Here is a 19653-nt window from a genome sequence, read left to right as displayed (position 1 = left end):
GGGACAGAAGATGCTTATCCCTGGCTTGGAATTAGTGCTGTCACTACGGTGCGGTGTTGTTCAGGATGACCTAAGCCAATGAACTAACCATGTGCCTTGTTGAGGCCAGACATCATTTAAGTGTCACCGTCACTAATGCGTAAGTCACTTTGGTTAAATCAGGAGGAAATACGGGTGCCTAAAATCCTTTTCCACTACTGTGAAATGCGCACACACACATACACACACACACATTCTTATCAGAGGCTCATCATTGCATATCACTGCTTGCTACCCTGTTCCTCTGTATCTGTTGCTATGACAACGTATAGCAACAGAATTCCATGCCTGCCAAGTAACAGGATGGTTGTTGGTGTTTTTGGTGCAGATCTGATTTATAAATGACTATAAACAAACAAAACAGGCTAGCAACAACCCTCATCATGAAGTTTTCCTGTAGATTCTTTTATGCAACTGATGCATCGCTTCTGCATGTTGGTACATTTCAGTACATTTTATTTTCATTTCAGTACATCTTATTCTGCAGAGTTTGTTGAAACATTGTATGTGCTAAAACTATAGTGAGAGCTCAACACTTCAAAGATCAAAGTACGATAAAATTAGCCAAAATATTTAATAAAGTAAAATAATGAGCTGGGAGCTCGTTTGTATAACTTGCTAAATGATGGCCATGATGCAGTTTCTGTAGTTATTGGTGCAACATGCAACAAACAGGTCAATACTAAATACCTAAACAAGGCATTACAAACAAACAAAAATCTCACGAACATGTCAGAGCAAAGCATTCTAAGGTCAAGGAGTACATTGTGATTGTGAGCAAACAACTGGATCTAATTTTCTTCCCCCTATTTCCCTGTTGACAATGTCTGTTTGCATGGTGTTTGACTGTGGAAATCGAGCGGCACAGATTCCCGTGTGGTCAAAGGCTAAAGAAGCATGCCCTCAAATAGTGCTCTTCGGAAAAGAGAACCTAACATTTTTGTAACTTATGCTGAGAATCAGCTAGCCTGTCTTCAAATAATACGAAACAACCTCATGATGTAATGTTACCAAATATATGCATCACTAAAATTATTTATTTATTTACTTTTTATATTAGCGTTATGGAGTCAAAAGCATTCCGTACTTGCACAAATGCAGAGAAATGGTTCGGTGTGGCAGTACTTGCTATGATAATTTGGTCATTACTTTATAAAGGCACATTTTTTGCCTGAGAGACTGTTCTTTCCTGCAGAGCAAGCTAACTCAATAATCCATTTATTTTAAGGGCTTAGGGGCATGATCCAGTCCTCTGATTGCTGCTGCCTGCCGCTCGCTTTGTGTTTTCCACAATTAAGTTTTGTGTATGTGCGTTCCGTTTTAAACAGGAAGCAGGAGTACAGTGGAGCTCTGAAAGTTTTTACAGCTTAACTGCTTCATTAATTCTTTAATCAGACACATTTAATTGAGTCTTGCACTGAGTGATGTCACGCCAAGAGAGAATGTTTTTCCTCTGTGTGTGTTTATGTTTGAGACGCCCTCCTTTAAAGGAAGTGCCCATACTTGGCTGTTTGGCAAATGTTGTGTTAGCAATATCTAAGTTTAGATGCTTCATTATGGATCCGAGGGTTAATGCTGATAAGAACCTGCTTCTGGAATTTGTGTGTGTGTGTGTTTTAGCACCCATGCAACTATTGAGCTTGACCGCAGTGGCTTTTAATCACGATCATTTCAGCTAGACCACCTACTGCACAATCAACATTTACGACACCTCGTAAGATCAGGATTCATTTTTACTCCTTCCCAGCATGCACCTCCATTTCAGACCTGTCATCTGAACAGAAAGGTAGGCTCTGCGATCAATGGCGCCCGCCAAATTGGCTTTATGAGTTCCATTCCACCATCCACCTGTTTCATCTGCCCCTACGCCCACAAACTGGAGGAAGGGTATAGCAAGGAAATAGGATCTCTCTTCTCTCTGCTAAAACTTGCCCAGAGCTGCCACATCTCCTGCTGGCTCATCTGAGCATGACGGATGTCATAGCCAAGAGAAAACATTGCATTGTGGGTTTGGCTGATTTTCCTAATGTTGTCAGGCTGAACTCATCTTCACCTCTTCATGTTGTCCAGCTCTCTTGGACACTTTTGTGTTGTTCATGCTAATATTCAGAATGGCTTTATTTGCTTCACTCATGTAGGAGAATGTGGTTGTGCACACAAGACAGTACAACACCTGGAGTTAATTAAAATAAAACGAGACATATGTCAGCTAAAATAGGGGTGAAGTGATTGTCACTCTTTCACCTCATCTGTTTTCATTTGGCCCAGTGAAAGCAGACATTTCAGTAGGAGGCAGTAGTTTATTGTAGTCCGTGTTGTCTGTTGGCAGTTGTGTGAGTGTGTTGGTTCAGACAGGCAAGAGCTCATGCCAGGCCACTACACAGGAACCTACCCGCTGCCAGTGCATGATGACATCATTGCTTTGCCTCTGATTGGACAGAGGATAAGGGAAACCCCAGAGCCGATTGGGTGGAGTCAAAAATGTCTGTTGGTGGTTTTTTTTCTTTCCTTTTTTTATGCAACTGGGGGTTGTAACTATTTTCAGAAGCCTTGGAGAACTTATTTGCTTTTTTTAAATGTTTTCTTGGGCACAGCTGTGGAGTCCTTTTTGTTTTTCCAACTTTAATTACAATAACCACTTTTTAATTGGTAAAATTATGAGCATTTAGAACTTTATGTGCCAGGATTTCCTCATGGAAAACTTGGAAATATCAGGGAATTTTAAAATTGCCATTTCTTGGACTGTGTGTGTTATGGAAATGAATAAAACATTAAAGTTAGGGAAGTTTCTGTAGTGATCAAAATTAGTTTTAGTAATTTTTAGTTTATGCTTAATAAGATTTTTTTCTTTTCTTGCCAGACCATTTGGCCAATGTGAAATGCATTATTTAAAAAAAAAAAAAAAAACATTTTTTTTTATCCAGTAACCATGAAGAAAAAGTCAAAGAAATTAATTGTGCAAAAAAGCGGAACCCTAAAGTTGAGTTTGTTTGATTAATCTGCATGTGTTTCTCATGCTGTCTCTCTCCCTTTCTCACTTCTGTGTCTCTTAGATGTTTGTGGTTAATAAGGCTGATGACACCAGCTGCTCCCTGCATGAGTTCACCATCACCGGCTCAACCTATGCTCCAGAGGGACAAGTGTAAGAACACACAAACATACTCAGAGCCCTTGATCCTTCCCAAAATATCATCTCATTTTTACCTCTTCCAAATAATAACGCTCATTCTGGATACATCGTTTGTATTTACATCCCTTCTCTCTCCCTTAGGCTGAGAGCTGAAAAGCCGGTGCAGTGTGGAGAATATGATGGTCTGGTGGAACTGGCTACTATCTGCTCTTTGTGCAACGACTCCTCGCTGGACTATAATGAGGTCAGCGGCGTGTGCGTGGATCTTCTGCATCTAATGCTCAGATGCCACATTTACTTTAACAAAGCATCTCATTCAGTGTTTTGAGTCTATCCTGCTGTCAATGCTGAATTTTTAACCATGCATTCTCTGTTCTTCAGGGATGAGCAGCTTTTTAATTTGCTTGTTTTGCACATTTGGCTTGCATTTCTCACCTCTGTGCCATTGCCATGGTATCATGGTTTCTGCGTTGCATAATATCATGCTTATTCTGTGGTTGTCTGGTAGGGTAAAGGCCAGCACAAGTTAGGACAAGCTGAAGGGTTTTAAAGCATGCTTTGTTATTGAAGGCATCTAATCTAATTTTATGGAGTTAAAAGAAGCCACAGTAATACTTTAAAGGCTGCCATATCAAGTAAATATTTGAAAAGTCTTATTAGTGTAGATAAATAATCACTACCTAATTAAATGTCATGTTCCACCACCATAGTATCTCGCTTCCTGGAACAATGCAAATATTTCATCAGAGAATCCTTGGAGTGAACTGTGAACTTTAGAGATCTAATAAACTTATTATGGATGTTAACAAAGGAGCCATATGTTTGAATATTGAGTAACAATGTGGGTCTAGGTTTTTTAAAGACAACACTCATCCACTGTTTATGATTTTCAGGTGCAGCCTTTACTTACCTTTTTGTGGCAATTAAGTAATGGCTGCTGAAAATGCAGCTTTGTCATCACAGGTTAAACTGGTTAAAACTGTAGCTATATAACAAAACTGTAATTATATTTTACTGATTTTACTATTTTACTGATTTTATTATTTTGCCCCCCAATTCTTTCTTCCTTCAAACACATAAAAACATATTATTGCCCTCAAACCTTGGTAATGTGCATACATTTTCCAATTAATTTGCATTTCTCATTTATTCATGAATCCTATCCTAATCCTATGAAGAAGGAATGAAAGTCATGAAAGTTCTAAAATATTTAGACACTATGTAATTATTTTACATATTATAATAGAACATGCTTTGTTGTTGTACTTGATAGAATTAGAATTGACAGAATTGTTACACATTCTCATGCTCCATTGCTTCCGTGTGACATTTAAAGTGCGCTGTAACAATCATTGCTGAAGTGCTGTATGCTTCATGTTATTTGGGCTAATAGGGCACTGAATGTTTACGCACTTTTGTGCTTCTGTTGTTCCAGGCCAAAGGAGTGTACGAGAAAGTGGGTGAGGCCACAGAAACTGCGCTCACGACTCTGGTGGAGAAGATGAATGTGTTTAAAACTGACCTCTCCGGACTCAGCAAAGTAGACCGAGCTTCAGCATGCAATGTGGTAAGAAGGGAGCCATGGGGTGCACCAGAATATGAGACAGACAGCAATAAAAGAGAACATAACGGGAAGTGATGAAAAACGATAAATGGAGGGATAGATGGATGAGCCTTCAGAAGAAATACAATAGCTGCCAAAGTTTGGCCAGTGGTGGTAGACAGGATATTTAAAAGAAATTAGATGACACAGTGTCTTCACAGTGTGTATATAGGAAGTCTACTGGGATGAAACAACAGCTTCAAGATGCTTACTGCATGCACCCTGTGCAATCTACATTAAATTGTGTGTTAATTCAAGTCAGTAGTTAGAGAAAGACTGAGAAAAAGGCTTGAGGTTTGTGCACACTTGTAGATGTTAAGAGAAACCAGTCACACATCCCACACTGCTGCATTAGGGAGACTGGGAACAGTGGGCTAGTCCTGTTCTGTCTCTCCCTTTTCCCCAGTGGAAACATTTTTCTCTGAGAGAGTGAATGACCAGCAGCGCTGCCTTTATTCTATTGACCCCGCAATCCTTCTGCTCTCCAAAAAAAGAAACTTCTGTGACACAGACTCCCAGAGGCAAAGAATAATATTTAGATAACCAGGCGAGTATATGAAGAGGTTAGCTAAACTTTCCACTCTGATCCAAAATTTCACTGGCCTATGAAACCAAAAGAGACTATACTGTGCTTCTGTCAATACACATTGGTGGCAGACATTCAGACAGATTGTGACAGATGACAGATAGTTGGATTGGCACAATTTATGGTTAAGGGGGGGGGTAAATGTTTTTTGTAAAGCTTTGGAGGCCTACCGAGGAGTGACGTGTGTTGTTCTCAGGGGAGCTGGGAAGAAGAGACTGTTTTTTCTCATACATGCAGTGCCTTGTGTAAACATCTGCAGTACTGATCTTGATATTAAAGAGAGTCATGAACAGAGATAGCAACCAGAGACAGAGCCTGATATACTGTACTGTAGGTTGAGCAGCATACGGGCTCTGTTTCCATGTGCTGGAGGTGGTTTCCACCTAGTGGCAAATTAATTCCCTTGCCTCAGTGAATTTTTGTACTGCATATCTGGATTGTATTTATATATTAATTTTGAAAGGTGTAGGGGATAATTAGTTAACATTTTACTACATTGTTTATTTATACTAGAAACATGTATATTACTGTGGTCATGTTTATGGATTAATTTATTTGTAAAAACAAATGGTAAAAAGGTGACAATAAAAACATCTATAATGTTACAAGACATTTACGCTCATTTGGTGTAATGGCTACTAAATCGTTAATCTTTTTTGGAGAAGACTGGTGCTTGATAGCTGAGTACAAACAGTGCTGTCTGAAGGCAACCCAAGAAAACAGCTGAAAACGACATCTTTCCTAACTTTCTCACACACACACACACACACACACACACACACACACAATGGCAGCAGTGTTTCATCTTTGCTTGATCTAACATCTCGCATTATTTTTCCCTTTATCTGCCTTTTTTGCTTCTCTCACTTAGATTATCAGAAAGCTGATGCAGAAAAAATTCACACTGGAGTTTTCCAGAGACAGGAAGTCCATGTCCGTGTACTGCACACCCAATGGCTCGAACTCCCAGAGCAAGATGTTTGTCAAGGTACTTTTAACCTAAACACGCATCTGAAAACATCTAACATCTGTCAATACCTTCAGCAATCTTGGTAATGCTGTATGCATCACCCTTGCCTCTCCCTTCATTAATTTCTATGTAGGGTGCTCCAGAGAGTGTGATTGACCGTTGTCAGTTCATGCGTGTCGGTAAAGACCGTGTCCCATTGACCATAGCGGTAAAGGAGGAGCTGATGAGCACTATTAGAGACTGGGGGACAGGCAGGGACACACTGCGCTGCTTGGCTTTGGCCACACGAGATTCTCCCCCACTTGAAGACAAAATGGACCTGGAGAACTCTGTCAAATTCTCAGAGTATGAGGTGAGAGAACTTTATAAACACCTCTCCATGTTGTTTAAGACAATTATTTTACTAGTTATCTTTTATATTCAGTTCACTGTGTATATTATTTAACAAAAACTTATTTTGGACAGTACATGTAAATTTATATATCTGGCATAACATGCATAATCTGATTATCTGTTTAGTCAAATCTCACCTTCGTTGGCTGTGTGGGGATGTTGGATCCACCCAGAAAGGAGGTGATTGGCTCAATAAAGCTGTGCAGTAAGGCCGGTATACGTGTCATCATGATCACTGGGGACAACAAGGGCACCGCCGTGGCCATCTGCAAACGCATTGGCATTTTCAATGAGGATGAAGATGTGGAAGGAAGAGCCTACACTGGCAGAGAGTTTGATGACCTGACTCCAGAGGTTCAGCGAGAAGCTGTGAAAAGGGCTCGCTGCTTTGCCCGTGTCGAGCCTGCACACAAGTCAAAGATCGTTGCTTATCTGCAGTCCTTTGATGAGATCACAGCGATGGTGAGATATAGTGGTTAGTGGCTAGCTTCACGAAAGTTAAAAACTAAATACTGTTGGAACATCAAAAGAGGGTCTGAAATGAACTCAACAACAACCATCACACTTGAAAAGCAGTTGATAGTTGGGTACTGTATTAGGAGCTGCAAAATATTAATTGATGTAAATAATTCAAATCGGTTTTATCTCGTACTTACATACGTTCACTTTTACTGTCAGAAAGTTTTCTTAATTCACACACTATTAGCAGATACATTCTTTTTAACATTAATATTATTGTACAATCTAATTGCTATGCTTTTGGTTTTAGTAAAAGGAAATATGCTTCATTACCAAGAATGAATAACTTGAAATACAGCATGTCATCGTAGTTGTCACAGTTGGGATGTTAATGTGAGTGAAAGTGGCAGTTAAACAATCAGAGAGCCAAGAGGATCATATGAAGGATGAGTCTCTTAGCAATAATGTAATATTCTGCAGCACCTACTCCTCTCAGAGTTAGACAGCCTTGTCTTTTATGCTGAGTTTCCTGGCTGGAGTTACGAGAGCATGTCAGTGCTCTTCCTGTTCACACACTGTCGCTTCCAGCTCTGTTGTATGTGTGTGTCTGTTTGTCATTTAGGGACTTGAGGTATTTCCCAGACATCAGTGTGCATGACGGAGGCTGCTTTGCTCCTTTTAGAACATGAAAACAAATATTTCCTCATCCTCTGCTTGACCCCTGTTTAATTCCCAACCTGTATTTACCAAAGAGCAATTATTTACTTTTGGATCATAAGGTTAATTAATTACTTTTAGATCAGTAAGATTAATATGTTTTGAATGTTTACTTCCACTTTTTTTAAACAAGTGGCCTGTGAATTGACCCTTAGATAAGCCCCACCCCTTTATAGAAAGTATCTCAGAGGTACTGAGTTATATGTAGCGTTTTCTTGAATGAATGGACATTTACGTTATCGTTTGGAGTTAAGTTTGGAGTTAATAAAAAATATATTTTTGTCTTTATGGTGAGCATTTACATTTTTTAATCAGAAATACAGTGATAATCAGTGATAACAAACATACATTTTCAGCAGCCATTGATCTAGTCTTCAGAAAGAGTTCTAATATGCTGATTTGCTTTGATTCCTAATTCTCATCCATTTTAAAAAAACATTTCTTTTTTTGTTGTAAATGTTTTTCCTGTTACCCTTGATTAGTTTAATGCATCCTTGCTGAAAAGAGAATTAATATTATACACTTACCTATGCTGTTTGATCCTTAGCAAGCAGATTTGTTTTAAGATGTGAAAAAAAAAAAACCTTGTCTACATTGTATTAAAATTTACATTTTCAAACATGAAGAACTTTTTTTTCCTTAGAAAAGGCCAAATGCTTGTCTCATAAAATGGCACAATTTAGTTCATCGAGCAAGTCAATTATGGTTCAGAGGTGCGCTTGGAAAGCCTGTTAGTGTCTATTAACCCTTATCCTTCGCTCTATTTCTTCTCATCTCACTTTCAGACTGGAGATGGCGTTAATGACGCCCCTGCCTTAAAAAAGGCTGAAATTGGCATTGCTATGGGCTCAGGAACAGCTGTAGCCAAGTCAGCCTCCGAGATGGTGCTCTCAGATGATAACTTTTCCACCATTGTGGCCGCGGTGGAAGAGGGACGAGCCATCTACAACAACATGAAGCAGTTTATCCGTTACCTCATCTCCTCCAACGTGGGAGAGGTGGTGTGGTGAGTGAAATCTTGATTGGTGTAGTGCCTCGGTTTCCTATCCACATTTGCACTCACGCGGGTTCCTTATTTTCCTCCATCGCAGTATTTTCCTGACAGCCATCCTAGGCCTGCCTGAGGCTTTGATCCCTGTCCAGTTGTTGTGGGTGAACCTAGTGACTGATGGTCTGCCAGCCACTGCCCTGGGCTTCAACCCCCCTGATCTGGACATCATGGACAAGCCACCCAGAAACCCTAAGGAGCCTCTCATTTCAGGCTGGCTCTTCTTCAGATACCTAGCCATTGGAGGTTAGTCTAATATCTTGGTTATTCCATAAAAATCTAATATTATTGACACTTTTTGCCTCTTTAAGTGCTCTTACAGTTCTTCCCTGAAAACTCAGTCAGCTCTATGAAGGATCAGACCACACTGCAGTTACTGTACTCTTGTTCTTCTAGGATATGTGGGTCTAGGCACTGTCAGTGCTGCCACCTGGTGGTATTTGTTTGATGAGGACGGCCCACAGGTGTCTTTTTATCAGCTGGTGAGTCAACAGTGCTTTATTTTAAACAATAGGATAATTTCTCTTGTGAAGTACAGTTTTGCTTCAGTTACTTTAAGAAGTATTTCTGTAAAATTATATGCCAGACTTTTAGAAAATATGTTCTAAATTAGCTCAGGCGCAGCAATCTAATCTAATCTTTGTAACAGTTTGTTTTATGGTTACACTTAGCAGTTGCTTATTAGCATGCATGTTACTAGAATATTAGCCATTTATTAATGCTAATTAAGCACATATTAATGCCTTATTTTTCATGACCTTATTCTACATCCCTAATCGTAACCAATACTAAAACGTAACATCTACCTTACTAACTATTAATTAAGAATTTGAGGGAAGTCATAGTTAATAGTTAACAAGTGTTACCTATTCTAAAGTGTTACCAGTAACTTTATTAATATCTAGTGCTGTTAGATTAATTACTTAAAAAAATGTTTTGTTCTCATAACATATGTACCATGTATATTTATCATGTATATATAAATACTACAACTTGCATGTACAAAATATGCAATGTTTATATTTTAAATATATTTATATATAATATATATTATATGAATATAAATATAAGTACAAGCACATATGACGTGTGTATGTGCTTTTATATATACATAATAAATGTACACAGTACACGCACACATGTAAAAATATGGGTTTGTTAACAGTACAAAAAAAATGGTTAACAATAATTTTAAGTATTATGAAGTCATACAGTGTTATAGCTGCATTCTAAAGACAAAGAAATCCCAATATTGTTATTCTTTGGAATAAGTTTTTTAGTTTTTCTCGGAATATGTTTAAATGAAGACACAGCTGTTCAGTATCAAAGAGTTCAGATCTCACAGGATGATCTACACAGCTGCTCTTTCTAATATCACACAGATCCTTCAGAGGTCACAAAATACTGCCATCAGCGGGTCAAATGATTTCCTGTCTTACTGCTCTTGCATCATATATGGCAAATATATTAGATGCTCTAAACACAGCTTTTTTTGTTTGTTTTATTAAAAACTATGCCATTTATAAAACAAACATTTGAATATGCTCGAGATGGCTGGAGGTGCTCTTTATACTGCCCCACATTGACTGCGTTTTTCTTGTGTGTAGCGGCACTTTATGCAGTGTACAGAAGAAAACCCCATGTTTCAGGGTATTGACTGTGAGGTCTTTGAGTCACGTTACCCCACCACCATGGCTCTCTCTGTGCTTGTTACCATAGAGATGTTCAACGCTCTTAACAGGTAAGACCTGCTGCCATGGTGATAGCACTTCATCAGCTGTGGTCTTTCAATACGTCAAAATAGCTACTGTAAAACAACTTACAGACGTCTTATGAGCTCGGTGGAGGTGTTCTGGCTCTGTGACAGCTCTTGAGTTCATTTTCTTGAAAATTGTAGGCCTAAATGTCTTTTTTTGCTACTTCCATTCCTCTCCTTGTCATTTTTAATGTGAGCATAACTTAACCGGCATAAATAAGTTATTTAAGACCTGAGACCTCTTGATTCTTTTCTCTTGTAGCCTGTCAGAGAATCAGTCTCTGCTGAGAATGCCACCCTGGGTGAATATATGGCTGCTGGGGGCCATAATTCTCTCCTTGTCTCTACACTTCCTCATCCTGTATGTGGAGCCTCTCCCGGTGAGTGATACATGCAGGAACATCTCTCTTTTCTCTGTCATTATTCAGTTTATTTGTAACGTAAGAGCATGTGCGTAAATGTGCGAGGCTTCCAGTATCCTCAGCTTCTAGTTCTTTTAGCTGTATAAAAACTTTATGCTTCTTTTTATAAACATTTGCTTTCTTTTTTGCAATATGGTATTTAATATATTATTTTAAATGATAGCCTTAATCTTAAATACACAAAGTGGCATGATAGAAGATGGAAGTACTATTTTGGTCGTCTTGCACATTCTCAGAAAATGCTATACTATATAAAAAATGTTTTGAACGTGATGGTTCACACTCAAAAATAAAAATAATTTACAACCATCAACTATTTACTACATTTAGGGCTCATCCACATCCTCTGATGTTGTTTTTTTCCGCCTCTTTTAAAACAAAAACATTGTCATCTCAAAAAAAATACCTGCATACACACAAAACCACTGAAACCAACTCAAAAACAATGTAGTATACACACCAGAGCAGCACGTGGGGCTGTATTTCTGCAACAGACATGCACTAACAATGGAGAACAACTTGGAGTATGCACATAAATTTTGAGAGATGTGGGCTGATGACATGAATTGCACAAAATATATGGATTGGCTGCACACATGTACGAAAATGACAATGCTGTCGTTTTCAGACTTATCCACTCTCGGACACGGTTTCTAAAAATAGCGGCTCCCAAAACACCATCTCGTGATCCAGCATTTTCAGTGACTCGGTTTAAAATACGTACTGCTCCACACAGACTTCCTTTCTTCAAGTGCTTTGAGATTTGATAACATGCATTTAAAAATTCAACATGCTCTAGAAATGTATTGTCCGTAAAAGGGTAGTTGAAGTATCAGTGTTTCCTGTGGTTTGACAGAAAAAGTGAGAAAAAAAAACTGAACTCTCTAATGCTATTTGTAAGTCTAAGAATAAAGTCACTTTTTTCATGTTATTTGTGTATAAAGTTGTCTCCCCCTATATTTTCCTGTGACACCACAGGACAACTTTCCCAATATATTGTCAACAAAATGTTTTTTTTTCCTCCCTGTGATTTTCCAAAAATTTAAATATCTCTGGTTTAATATTTAATCTAATTAAGTTGTTCTGTAGAATAAAAAGTTTACACTTTATTAAGGTGTCTGTTACAGTGTACTGAATAATATTATTCAACCTCTTTTTGTGTTCGCCAGCTAATCTTCCAGGTAACTCCACTGCATTATTCCCAATGGATCATAGTCCTCAAGATCTCAATTCCTGTCATCCTATTGGATGAGGCACTCAAGTATATCTCCCGCCACCACTTAGAAGGTACAACCCGCTTACAGAAAAACATGTGAATTTTATATACGTCTTTTAGTGTGACTAACATCTCTGTCTCTGACGTGACTGTTCCTAATATTCCAGTCAGTGCTTCTGTCTCTTTTATATTGACGTTTTCTGTTTGTTTCTTCTGATCCGTTTTCTCCTCCGGCAGTTTAACTTTCTCCTCTCATCTTTTAAAAGGTATTTTCTTGAACTCCAGCCTGTCCAATTTGAAATCACCTTCATCGTTTTGGTCTTCATTTTCTAGAGGCACAATATAACTGCTCTCTCCCTCTCTCTCTTTTTGCGGATCTGCAGGTGAAGAGGAAGAAAAGTACAGGAAGAGTCGGCAGCTGAAATTCTAGGACAACTTCCTCCAGGCACACATGAACACACACACGCCCACCCCTGCCTTTTTCCCCCGAGCTCTTAAGACTGCGCTCCATGCACACACACATTCACTCACACACACACACACACACACACTCGTCATCACTCCTCCCGTGTCTTCGCTGCATGTCCAGCCACCACTAAAACAAGCAGGGCTTGTGGTTTATGTTACTGTGTGTGTGTGTTTGTGTGAGAGATTAGGTGTGCGTGTGTGTTGGCATGTGCATGGGCCTAACTCGATCATGGCGAGCAGCTGTGTGACCATTTGTTTTTGTTTATCTTGCTTTGTAGCTTTCATATCCTTGCTGTACATAGTAGGGCGGTTTGTGGTGCATTTGAGAGAGCAGAAGAGGGTTTGACGTTAAACATTCGGGTTAAATTCATGGGGGGAGGGTGGGGTCATGGATCATACTTCGCATTCAAAATACTTTACACAATTGAAAAAGAGAGAATAGAGATGGCACCAAGGGGCGTCTTTTAATGTGTGAATGTTCGTGTTTGGACAAAACGGCCAGTTTCTTAAGTCAACTATCGTTCCTCTCTTTACAAATGGGTGGCCACCTTCAGCGCTCAGAGTTTGTTCTCTTAGCCAGTTAGATAACTGTTTACACAAAGCTAAACTCGGCAGCAGATATATTTAAATTGCACTCGAATTAAAAAAAAAAAAAACGCGATGGCACCACTTAAAACCTGAGAATGTTAAAACACACTCCATTCTAGATTCAAGTATATGTGAAATAATAGGCCCAGGTATGCATTTTCACCTACGAAACATTTCAAAACCATCCAAAAATATTTACACAGGATCGCAAACACACACAGACCTATCCCAGACGACTTCTCTTCTCCGCCTCTTTTATTCTCTAGAGTGAACTCCAGTTGAACACTAGTAACTATGTGCTGCGGGTAAACGCGGCGCAGCCTGCCACATGCTGTAAGTCTTAATATCTACGGCATGTGAGAGGGAAGGAGGAGGAATGTTAGGGATTTGTTCATTGACGTGAAGGGCAGGCCAGATCTGCAGCATTGCCTGGACGGCTTTGATGTTTAACATTCAGACTCGCATCCTCATTATGGAGTAAAGGGGTCTCGACTTGAATGTACTTTCACTCGCTTATCTTTTGAAATTTGACTCTGCAGTCCTAAACTGCACTATTCATCCGTTTTTAGTACCGTATGCTGCCAAATGGCTTTTTCCATTTGCTCGTTTTTTTTTTTGTTCCTCCTATTCAGTCATGTCGATAACGTCACAATCATCCTTAACGCAGTGGGGCTTACGTGCTTGCCGTACATCATGTCCACAGAGGGAGGACTCTCTACCGCTAGTGCTTTTCCTGCAATTTTGATGAACTCTTTTTTTTTTTTTTAAACAAAGTAATAATAATGTATTCGACTGAAAGAACCCAGGTGGTTTAGTTTGTCAGTTTTGCTGTTAAGGGTATCATATGCCTTCATCGATCTGTTGGGAAATGCTGGTGTGCTGTTATCAGTCCAGTTGGCAAACCAGCTACGCCTGTGCCTGGTGTCATTATGCTTGCCGTGGTAAAACCGCAGCGTGAAAAGTCTGTGTCCGCTTGTTAGCTGTGATTTCGTCACGGTCTAGAATCATCCGTTTTGCCGGTAGCAAATGTGAGTGGTGTAAATGCTCTGTGTCCCATGTGCTCTCGCACTTTTAACTATTCCTATGTCAACGTATTACCATGTAACTTTAGGGTCAGCGTCCTGACACGAGGCAGCAAAGGGCCGCTCATATTCATCACACTAGCATCTGCACCAATAGAAAGTGTAGGCTTTGTACAGCCTTGCTAATAACTACTGATCTCTTGAACTCTGTACAGAAAAAAAAATGAAATACCTGATTGCATGGAACCTTGTTACTGTAATTAATAACCTATACAGTATATTTAAATTTTTTTTAAGTAATGACTTAAATGAAACATCACCACCCGGAACAGAACAGTACGAAACTCTTTTTTTTTTCTTTCTTTCTGCGTTCAAGTAACTAAGGATGGAGAATATTTTGTAGAATAGTGGAGGTTGTTTATTCATCGTTACAGTTTGTTTTTTAAAGGTTGCAGGGTTTCTGTGTCTTTTAGATTTAGTTTAGGAGTTGTAAAATAAAGATAAGAATTGTGCTAACGATCATTTTTGCAACTATAATTGGATTTGAACGCCTGAGGATTTTTAGTTTTTCTTTGTTTGTCTGTTTGATGATCGATTGTTCTGGAAAAGCAACATCCGTTCTCTCGAAGGGCCCGGTGTGGGTACCGTGCCTCCAGAGATACGAAACGTCTGTGTGTTACGCAGAATGTCGGACGTCCACTTTGTACATCTATTTCAATCCATTTCTCTCTTTTTTTTCACTTTATTGAACGTCTTTAGTCGGTGCTTCTTCCACGTGCCGTTTTCATCAAACAATACTGAATGTTTTCATTCTGAAACGCACTTGATTATTCGCTAGGGGCGCTCTCTAAAGGTTGACAATCAGGAAAGCAAACAAAAGACTGTAGTGCCGTTTCCCTCCATTCGTTCTCGAGCACAGTGTGGTCCTGAGATGATCAGCTGTCTTTCTGCCTGCGCACAAACCGGCTGGAGCTTTGCACCCACTACTGAGAAAGAATTCTCTGTAAACGCCTTGGTAATATTAATTGTGGATACATAATTTTATATATATGAAAAAGACATGTCAAATAAAGATTATTTATCTTCTAATTTATTTCCGTGGTGTTGTCGCTGCTTTATTTTCGCCTAAACGCCTTGGACCTGCGAGCGCAATGCACACTAGTTACCACCAGGTGTCACTGTAATACCAAATATACTGGGCTCAGCGATCGGCGCGTTTAATACTTCACATTTATTTGTTAAAATAACTCGTGTGTGTCGTGGTCGAGTTGCTTCTGAAAGGATTCTCGTCAGTGGTGTAATCTTCAAGATCTCTCCCGTTGTTCGTCAATTCATCAAAAAACGTTTATATTTGACTGGAGAGAGAACAGGGTAAGTCCACTGGTACAGTAACCGGAGAAAGTCAAAGTGATTTATTCCTTTGAACAGCCGTCAAGTCCCAGGATCCTATGGAACTCAATTAGTGTTTCACTGATGAAAAATCTCGTGCTGCATATTCAGAATTTTTTTGATTTATTTAAAACTTCGCAGCATAATACGATTTTTCCTTCATGTTTGATAAATTAATACGTGCTTGCTGAATAAAAAAAAAATCTTTAAAAAAACACTTTTACGTACCCTTTGAACGATATAGTGTTATACCAATGTCTTTTTTAAAATGAGGATTTAACTCCGGATGTCTGTCTGCTTTTGTCTAAATGTTGTGTGGGTTTTAATAAATCATTATTTAATCAATTTGTGCCCACTGAGATTTAGATCTGCATTAGGTCTAAAGAAGGGCAGAAACCAGACCCAGACGGTATTAAAATAGACTGCAGCATACTTTATAATACACTGAACTCTAATGAACTCGATAGACAACGTATGTTGACAAAAAAATATAACGTATTCCTAAATATTAGCTCACAATAATAAGCAAAAATGTAATCAAACTTACGTAAAAATGCTTTAAACCTTAAATGGAAAGCAAATGCTGTTGATCGGGCTTAAATGAGAAAATTGTCATCAATTTACTCTCAGCCTTCGTAGAATTAAAATAACTTTGAAGCCACCATAAAGTAGCTTCTTCAATTAGGCTTTTATTGCTTAATTAGTAAAGTGTTTAGTAAACTCCAATGCATTTCAGGTCATTATATCATGCATTAGATATGTCTGTCTGTGTTATTTGAATAGGGCTTGTTGAGCGCTAAGGCAGGTGTCAGAATCAGACCTCAGCAACGTGACGGGTCATCCTTGGGGCCAATAAGGGGCCCGCAGTTGCACTAATTAAGCTGAGCCAAGCTAGTCTTCTCACTCGGAGACCACAGAGACTTCAAACCTGGCTAATTATTCTCACCAGGCCCAATCGCTGACATAATGTGTGATTTACAAATGACCAAGCTCTCTTGAGGGATATCGGAGTTTATTAGATCATGCAAACATGCAAAAAAACAAATATAAAATGAACTGAGTGTTTGAATGTCCGAGTTTAGTTAGGCTTTTTGAAATATGTTTATTCATCAAGGATGTATAAAACTGGTCAAAAGTGACACTAAAGAATTGAACGTATCAAGGTTTCAACAAAAATATTAAGCAGTGCAACTTATCGTTTATAATAATAATAATAAGAAGAAGAGAACCAATTCAGCATATTACAATGATTTCTAAAGGATCGTGTGACACTGAAAACTGGAGTGATGGCTACTAAAGTTATTTGAGCGTACAACATCATGAAAACGATATTTTTTATTTGCAGTAATATATGCATAATGAATGTGATGCAATACAAGCAAATCCAAATATACTGTATATGGTTTAGTTTGGCTGGGAAATAGTTCACCCATAAATGGAAATGTTGTTGTTCTTTGTGTAAACTATCTTTTTAAACTATCTTTCATTTCTTCTGGTGTATTTTGTGTAAAATTCACAGAACAAATGTGATAATATATAGATATGATCTATATACATATATAGGCAACCTGGTAATTTAGTGCTTACATTTAGATTTGTTATTGAGGCCTAATTTATGTCTCTCTCTCTCTCTCTCTCTCTCTCTCTCTCTCTCTCTCTCTCTCTCTCTCTCTCTCTCTCTCTCTCTCTCTCTCTGTCTCTCTCTCTCTCTCTCTCTCTCTCTCTCTCTCTCTCTCTCTTTCTCTCTCTCTCTCTCCTCTCTCTCTCTCTCTCTCTCTCTCTCTCTCTCTCTCTCTCTCTCTCTCTCTCTCTCTCTCTCTCTCTCTCTCTCTCTCTCTCTCTCTCTCTCTCTCTCTGTCTCTCTCTCTCTCTCTCTCTCTCTCTCTCTCTCTCTCTCTCTCTCTCTCTCTCTCTCTCTCTCTCTCTCTCTCTCTCTCTCTCTCTCTCTCTCTCTCTCTCTCTCTCTCTCTCTCTCTCAGCCTTCTCTAATATGTATTCAAATTAATCTATTCAAATTTTTGTTTAGTGTATCTTGAGTATGCCGTAACCATATTATATAACATGCCTTTTTTTCTTCCCATACTGGCTTTATTCTCTTTTTTTCCCACACTATGATCCCTTAATAAGCATACATCTAAACACCTCATTCAATATTAATAACTGCACATCATTTTCCCCTTGTTTTGACAAAATCATATTTAATCTCTGACCCTACTTCTTCATGAGATGTAATACACTGTATAATATACTAATTCCATCAAAACAATGATTTTGACATTTTGTTTGCTCGCTCAGTGGAGGTGTGAGCGATTCAGCGGCATAATCTTTTTCCTTCCGTTAATAATGAGCCTGTAATTGAGCTGCGCATTGATGTAATCTGTGTCATCTTTGACTAAACCGTGCCTTTAGCATTTTAACAGCATTATTGTTTTTAGACAACTTCAAGCAGTTTATCCACATTTACTACAGGCAAAGGAAGTTATTTTTTTTGCAATGTGACCATTGTAGTCCGATTCAAACATGTATGTTCTTTTAAGTGAATCAATGTAGACCGACTCCCAGATGATTGGCTCTTATTAGCCGGTTCTTTTTAGTACATAAAGAAAAACATGACCAGTGTAATCATCAGACGCCAAAACCTGACTCTTATGAGCTAGTAATTTTAGTGAATCAGAAACACGCAGCTCAACCAGTGTAGTCTGATTCGTGAACGAGTCTTATAAACCGATTCTTTTTAATGAATCGATAACGCGCATCGTGACCGGCCTGCTCTGATTCCCAAACTATTTAATAAAAAAATTAAATAGTTTGGGAATCAGAGTCTGAACCGAATCATTTACCGAATCAACATACCGAATCATCAATTTAACAACGCACTACTTTGTTAAATTGAACTAGCCATATATTTTAGTTAACGCTAGTTAAGACTTCCCTGAGAAACGATGCAATAATCTCTCTTTTCTCTCAGTGCTCAAACATAGTGCTTTTTAAAGCCGCCTTTTTGTTGTGCTCGAGGCTTATGGATCGGCTTTTGATTTCTTGTTCCTTCGGCTTGATAAACGACTCTGACGCCCAATGCCGCTTTCCTTCTCTCCCCCATCTTTTCCTTGTCTATACCTCTTGCTTTTCTGTCTCTCTCCCGGTCCCCTTGATTTGGCAGCATATTAAAAGCATTGGTTTAAATTATCGGCATGAGTCACAGCAAACCCGACAGCAGACATTCAGCGTATTATTGTGAGAAGACTGAATGGAACTCGCAAGGATACACTCATTGATGGTAAAAGGTGAGAGAGAACGGGCAGAGAAAAAAGAAAATTGCGCAGTAGCTATATAATGAGTCCTTGTGTACGTGTAGGCCCACGTGTGTCTTGTGTGTGATAGTGATTTTTTTTTTTTTCCTTTGGATTAGACGTGCGTGTAATCATCATACATTTGATTACCTCCACGTCCTCTTTGCACCTTGAGCACCACGACGAGTGCTGCAATCTCCAGAACGCTCCCCCAAGGCAGGAATTTTCCTTTGAAGCTCTTTGCTTGGCGTTATGGGTACCTAGATACGACACAAGCTTTACTATTCCCACTGGCACATGCACGCTAACTTACTTCGCCGCCCATTACTTACATCAGAGCATCTTGTAGACTTAGATTAGTCTGTAATAGGCAAAAGTGAAAGGTACAGATGGGTTTGACCTTTCGAATAAATGAACTCACTTGTCATTACCCATGGGGCATGATGCTCAAATTTATAGGCACTCAGGCATAAGGCTGTTTGTTCTCCTAGCTTGCCTTTCAACAGGTCTAATTAACTGTATATTAAAAGCATAATGGCTTTAGGTCAGTTTTCTTC

The 19653-nt window shown here is 38.9% G+C and overlaps 1 protein-coding gene across 2 annotated transcripts in view; it reads left to right on the top strand.

The window, feature by feature from the left end:
* Positions 1–15510, top strand: part of atp2a3 (ATPase sarcoplasmic/endoplasmic reticulum Ca2+ transporting 3) — a 46838-nt gene extending 31328 nt beyond the window's left edge. The window contains exons 9-22 of one of the 2 annotated variants that reach the window (XM_043238852.1): positions 3093–3181; positions 3311–3413; positions 4605–4736; positions 6230–6346; positions 6462–6680; positions 6848–7183; positions 8683–8903; positions 8989–9191; positions 9342–9427; positions 10553–10686; positions 10964–11081; positions 12293–12410; positions 12577–12605; positions 12723–15510. In XM_043238852.1, the coding sequence (XP_043094787.1) occupies positions 3093–3181; positions 3311–3413; positions 4605–4736; positions 6230–6346; positions 6462–6680; positions 6848–7183; positions 8683–8903; positions 8989–9191; positions 9342–9427; positions 10553–10686; positions 10964–11081; positions 12293–12410; positions 12577–12581 (1881 nt within the window). In that variant the 3' untranslated portion in view covers positions 12582–12605; positions 12723–15510. The remainder of the gene's footprint in view (positions 1–3092; positions 3182–3310; positions 3414–4604; positions 4737–6229; positions 6347–6461; positions 6681–6847; positions 7184–8682; positions 8904–8988; positions 9192–9341; positions 9428–10552; positions 10687–10963; positions 11082–12292; positions 12411–12576; positions 12606–12722) is intronic. The other variant, XM_043238850.1, reaches the window with a different exon arrangement.
* The last annotated feature ends 4143 nt before the right edge of the window (positions 15511–19653 follow it).

This window comes from Puntigrus tetrazona, chromosome 5, assembly GCF_018831695.1.
Source record: "Puntigrus tetrazona isolate hp1 chromosome 5, ASM1883169v1, whole genome shotgun sequence".
NCBI lineage: Eukaryota > Metazoa > Chordata > Actinopteri > Cypriniformes > Cyprinidae > Puntigrus > Puntigrus tetrazona.
This window is presented reverse-complemented; position numbering and strand designations above follow the sequence as displayed.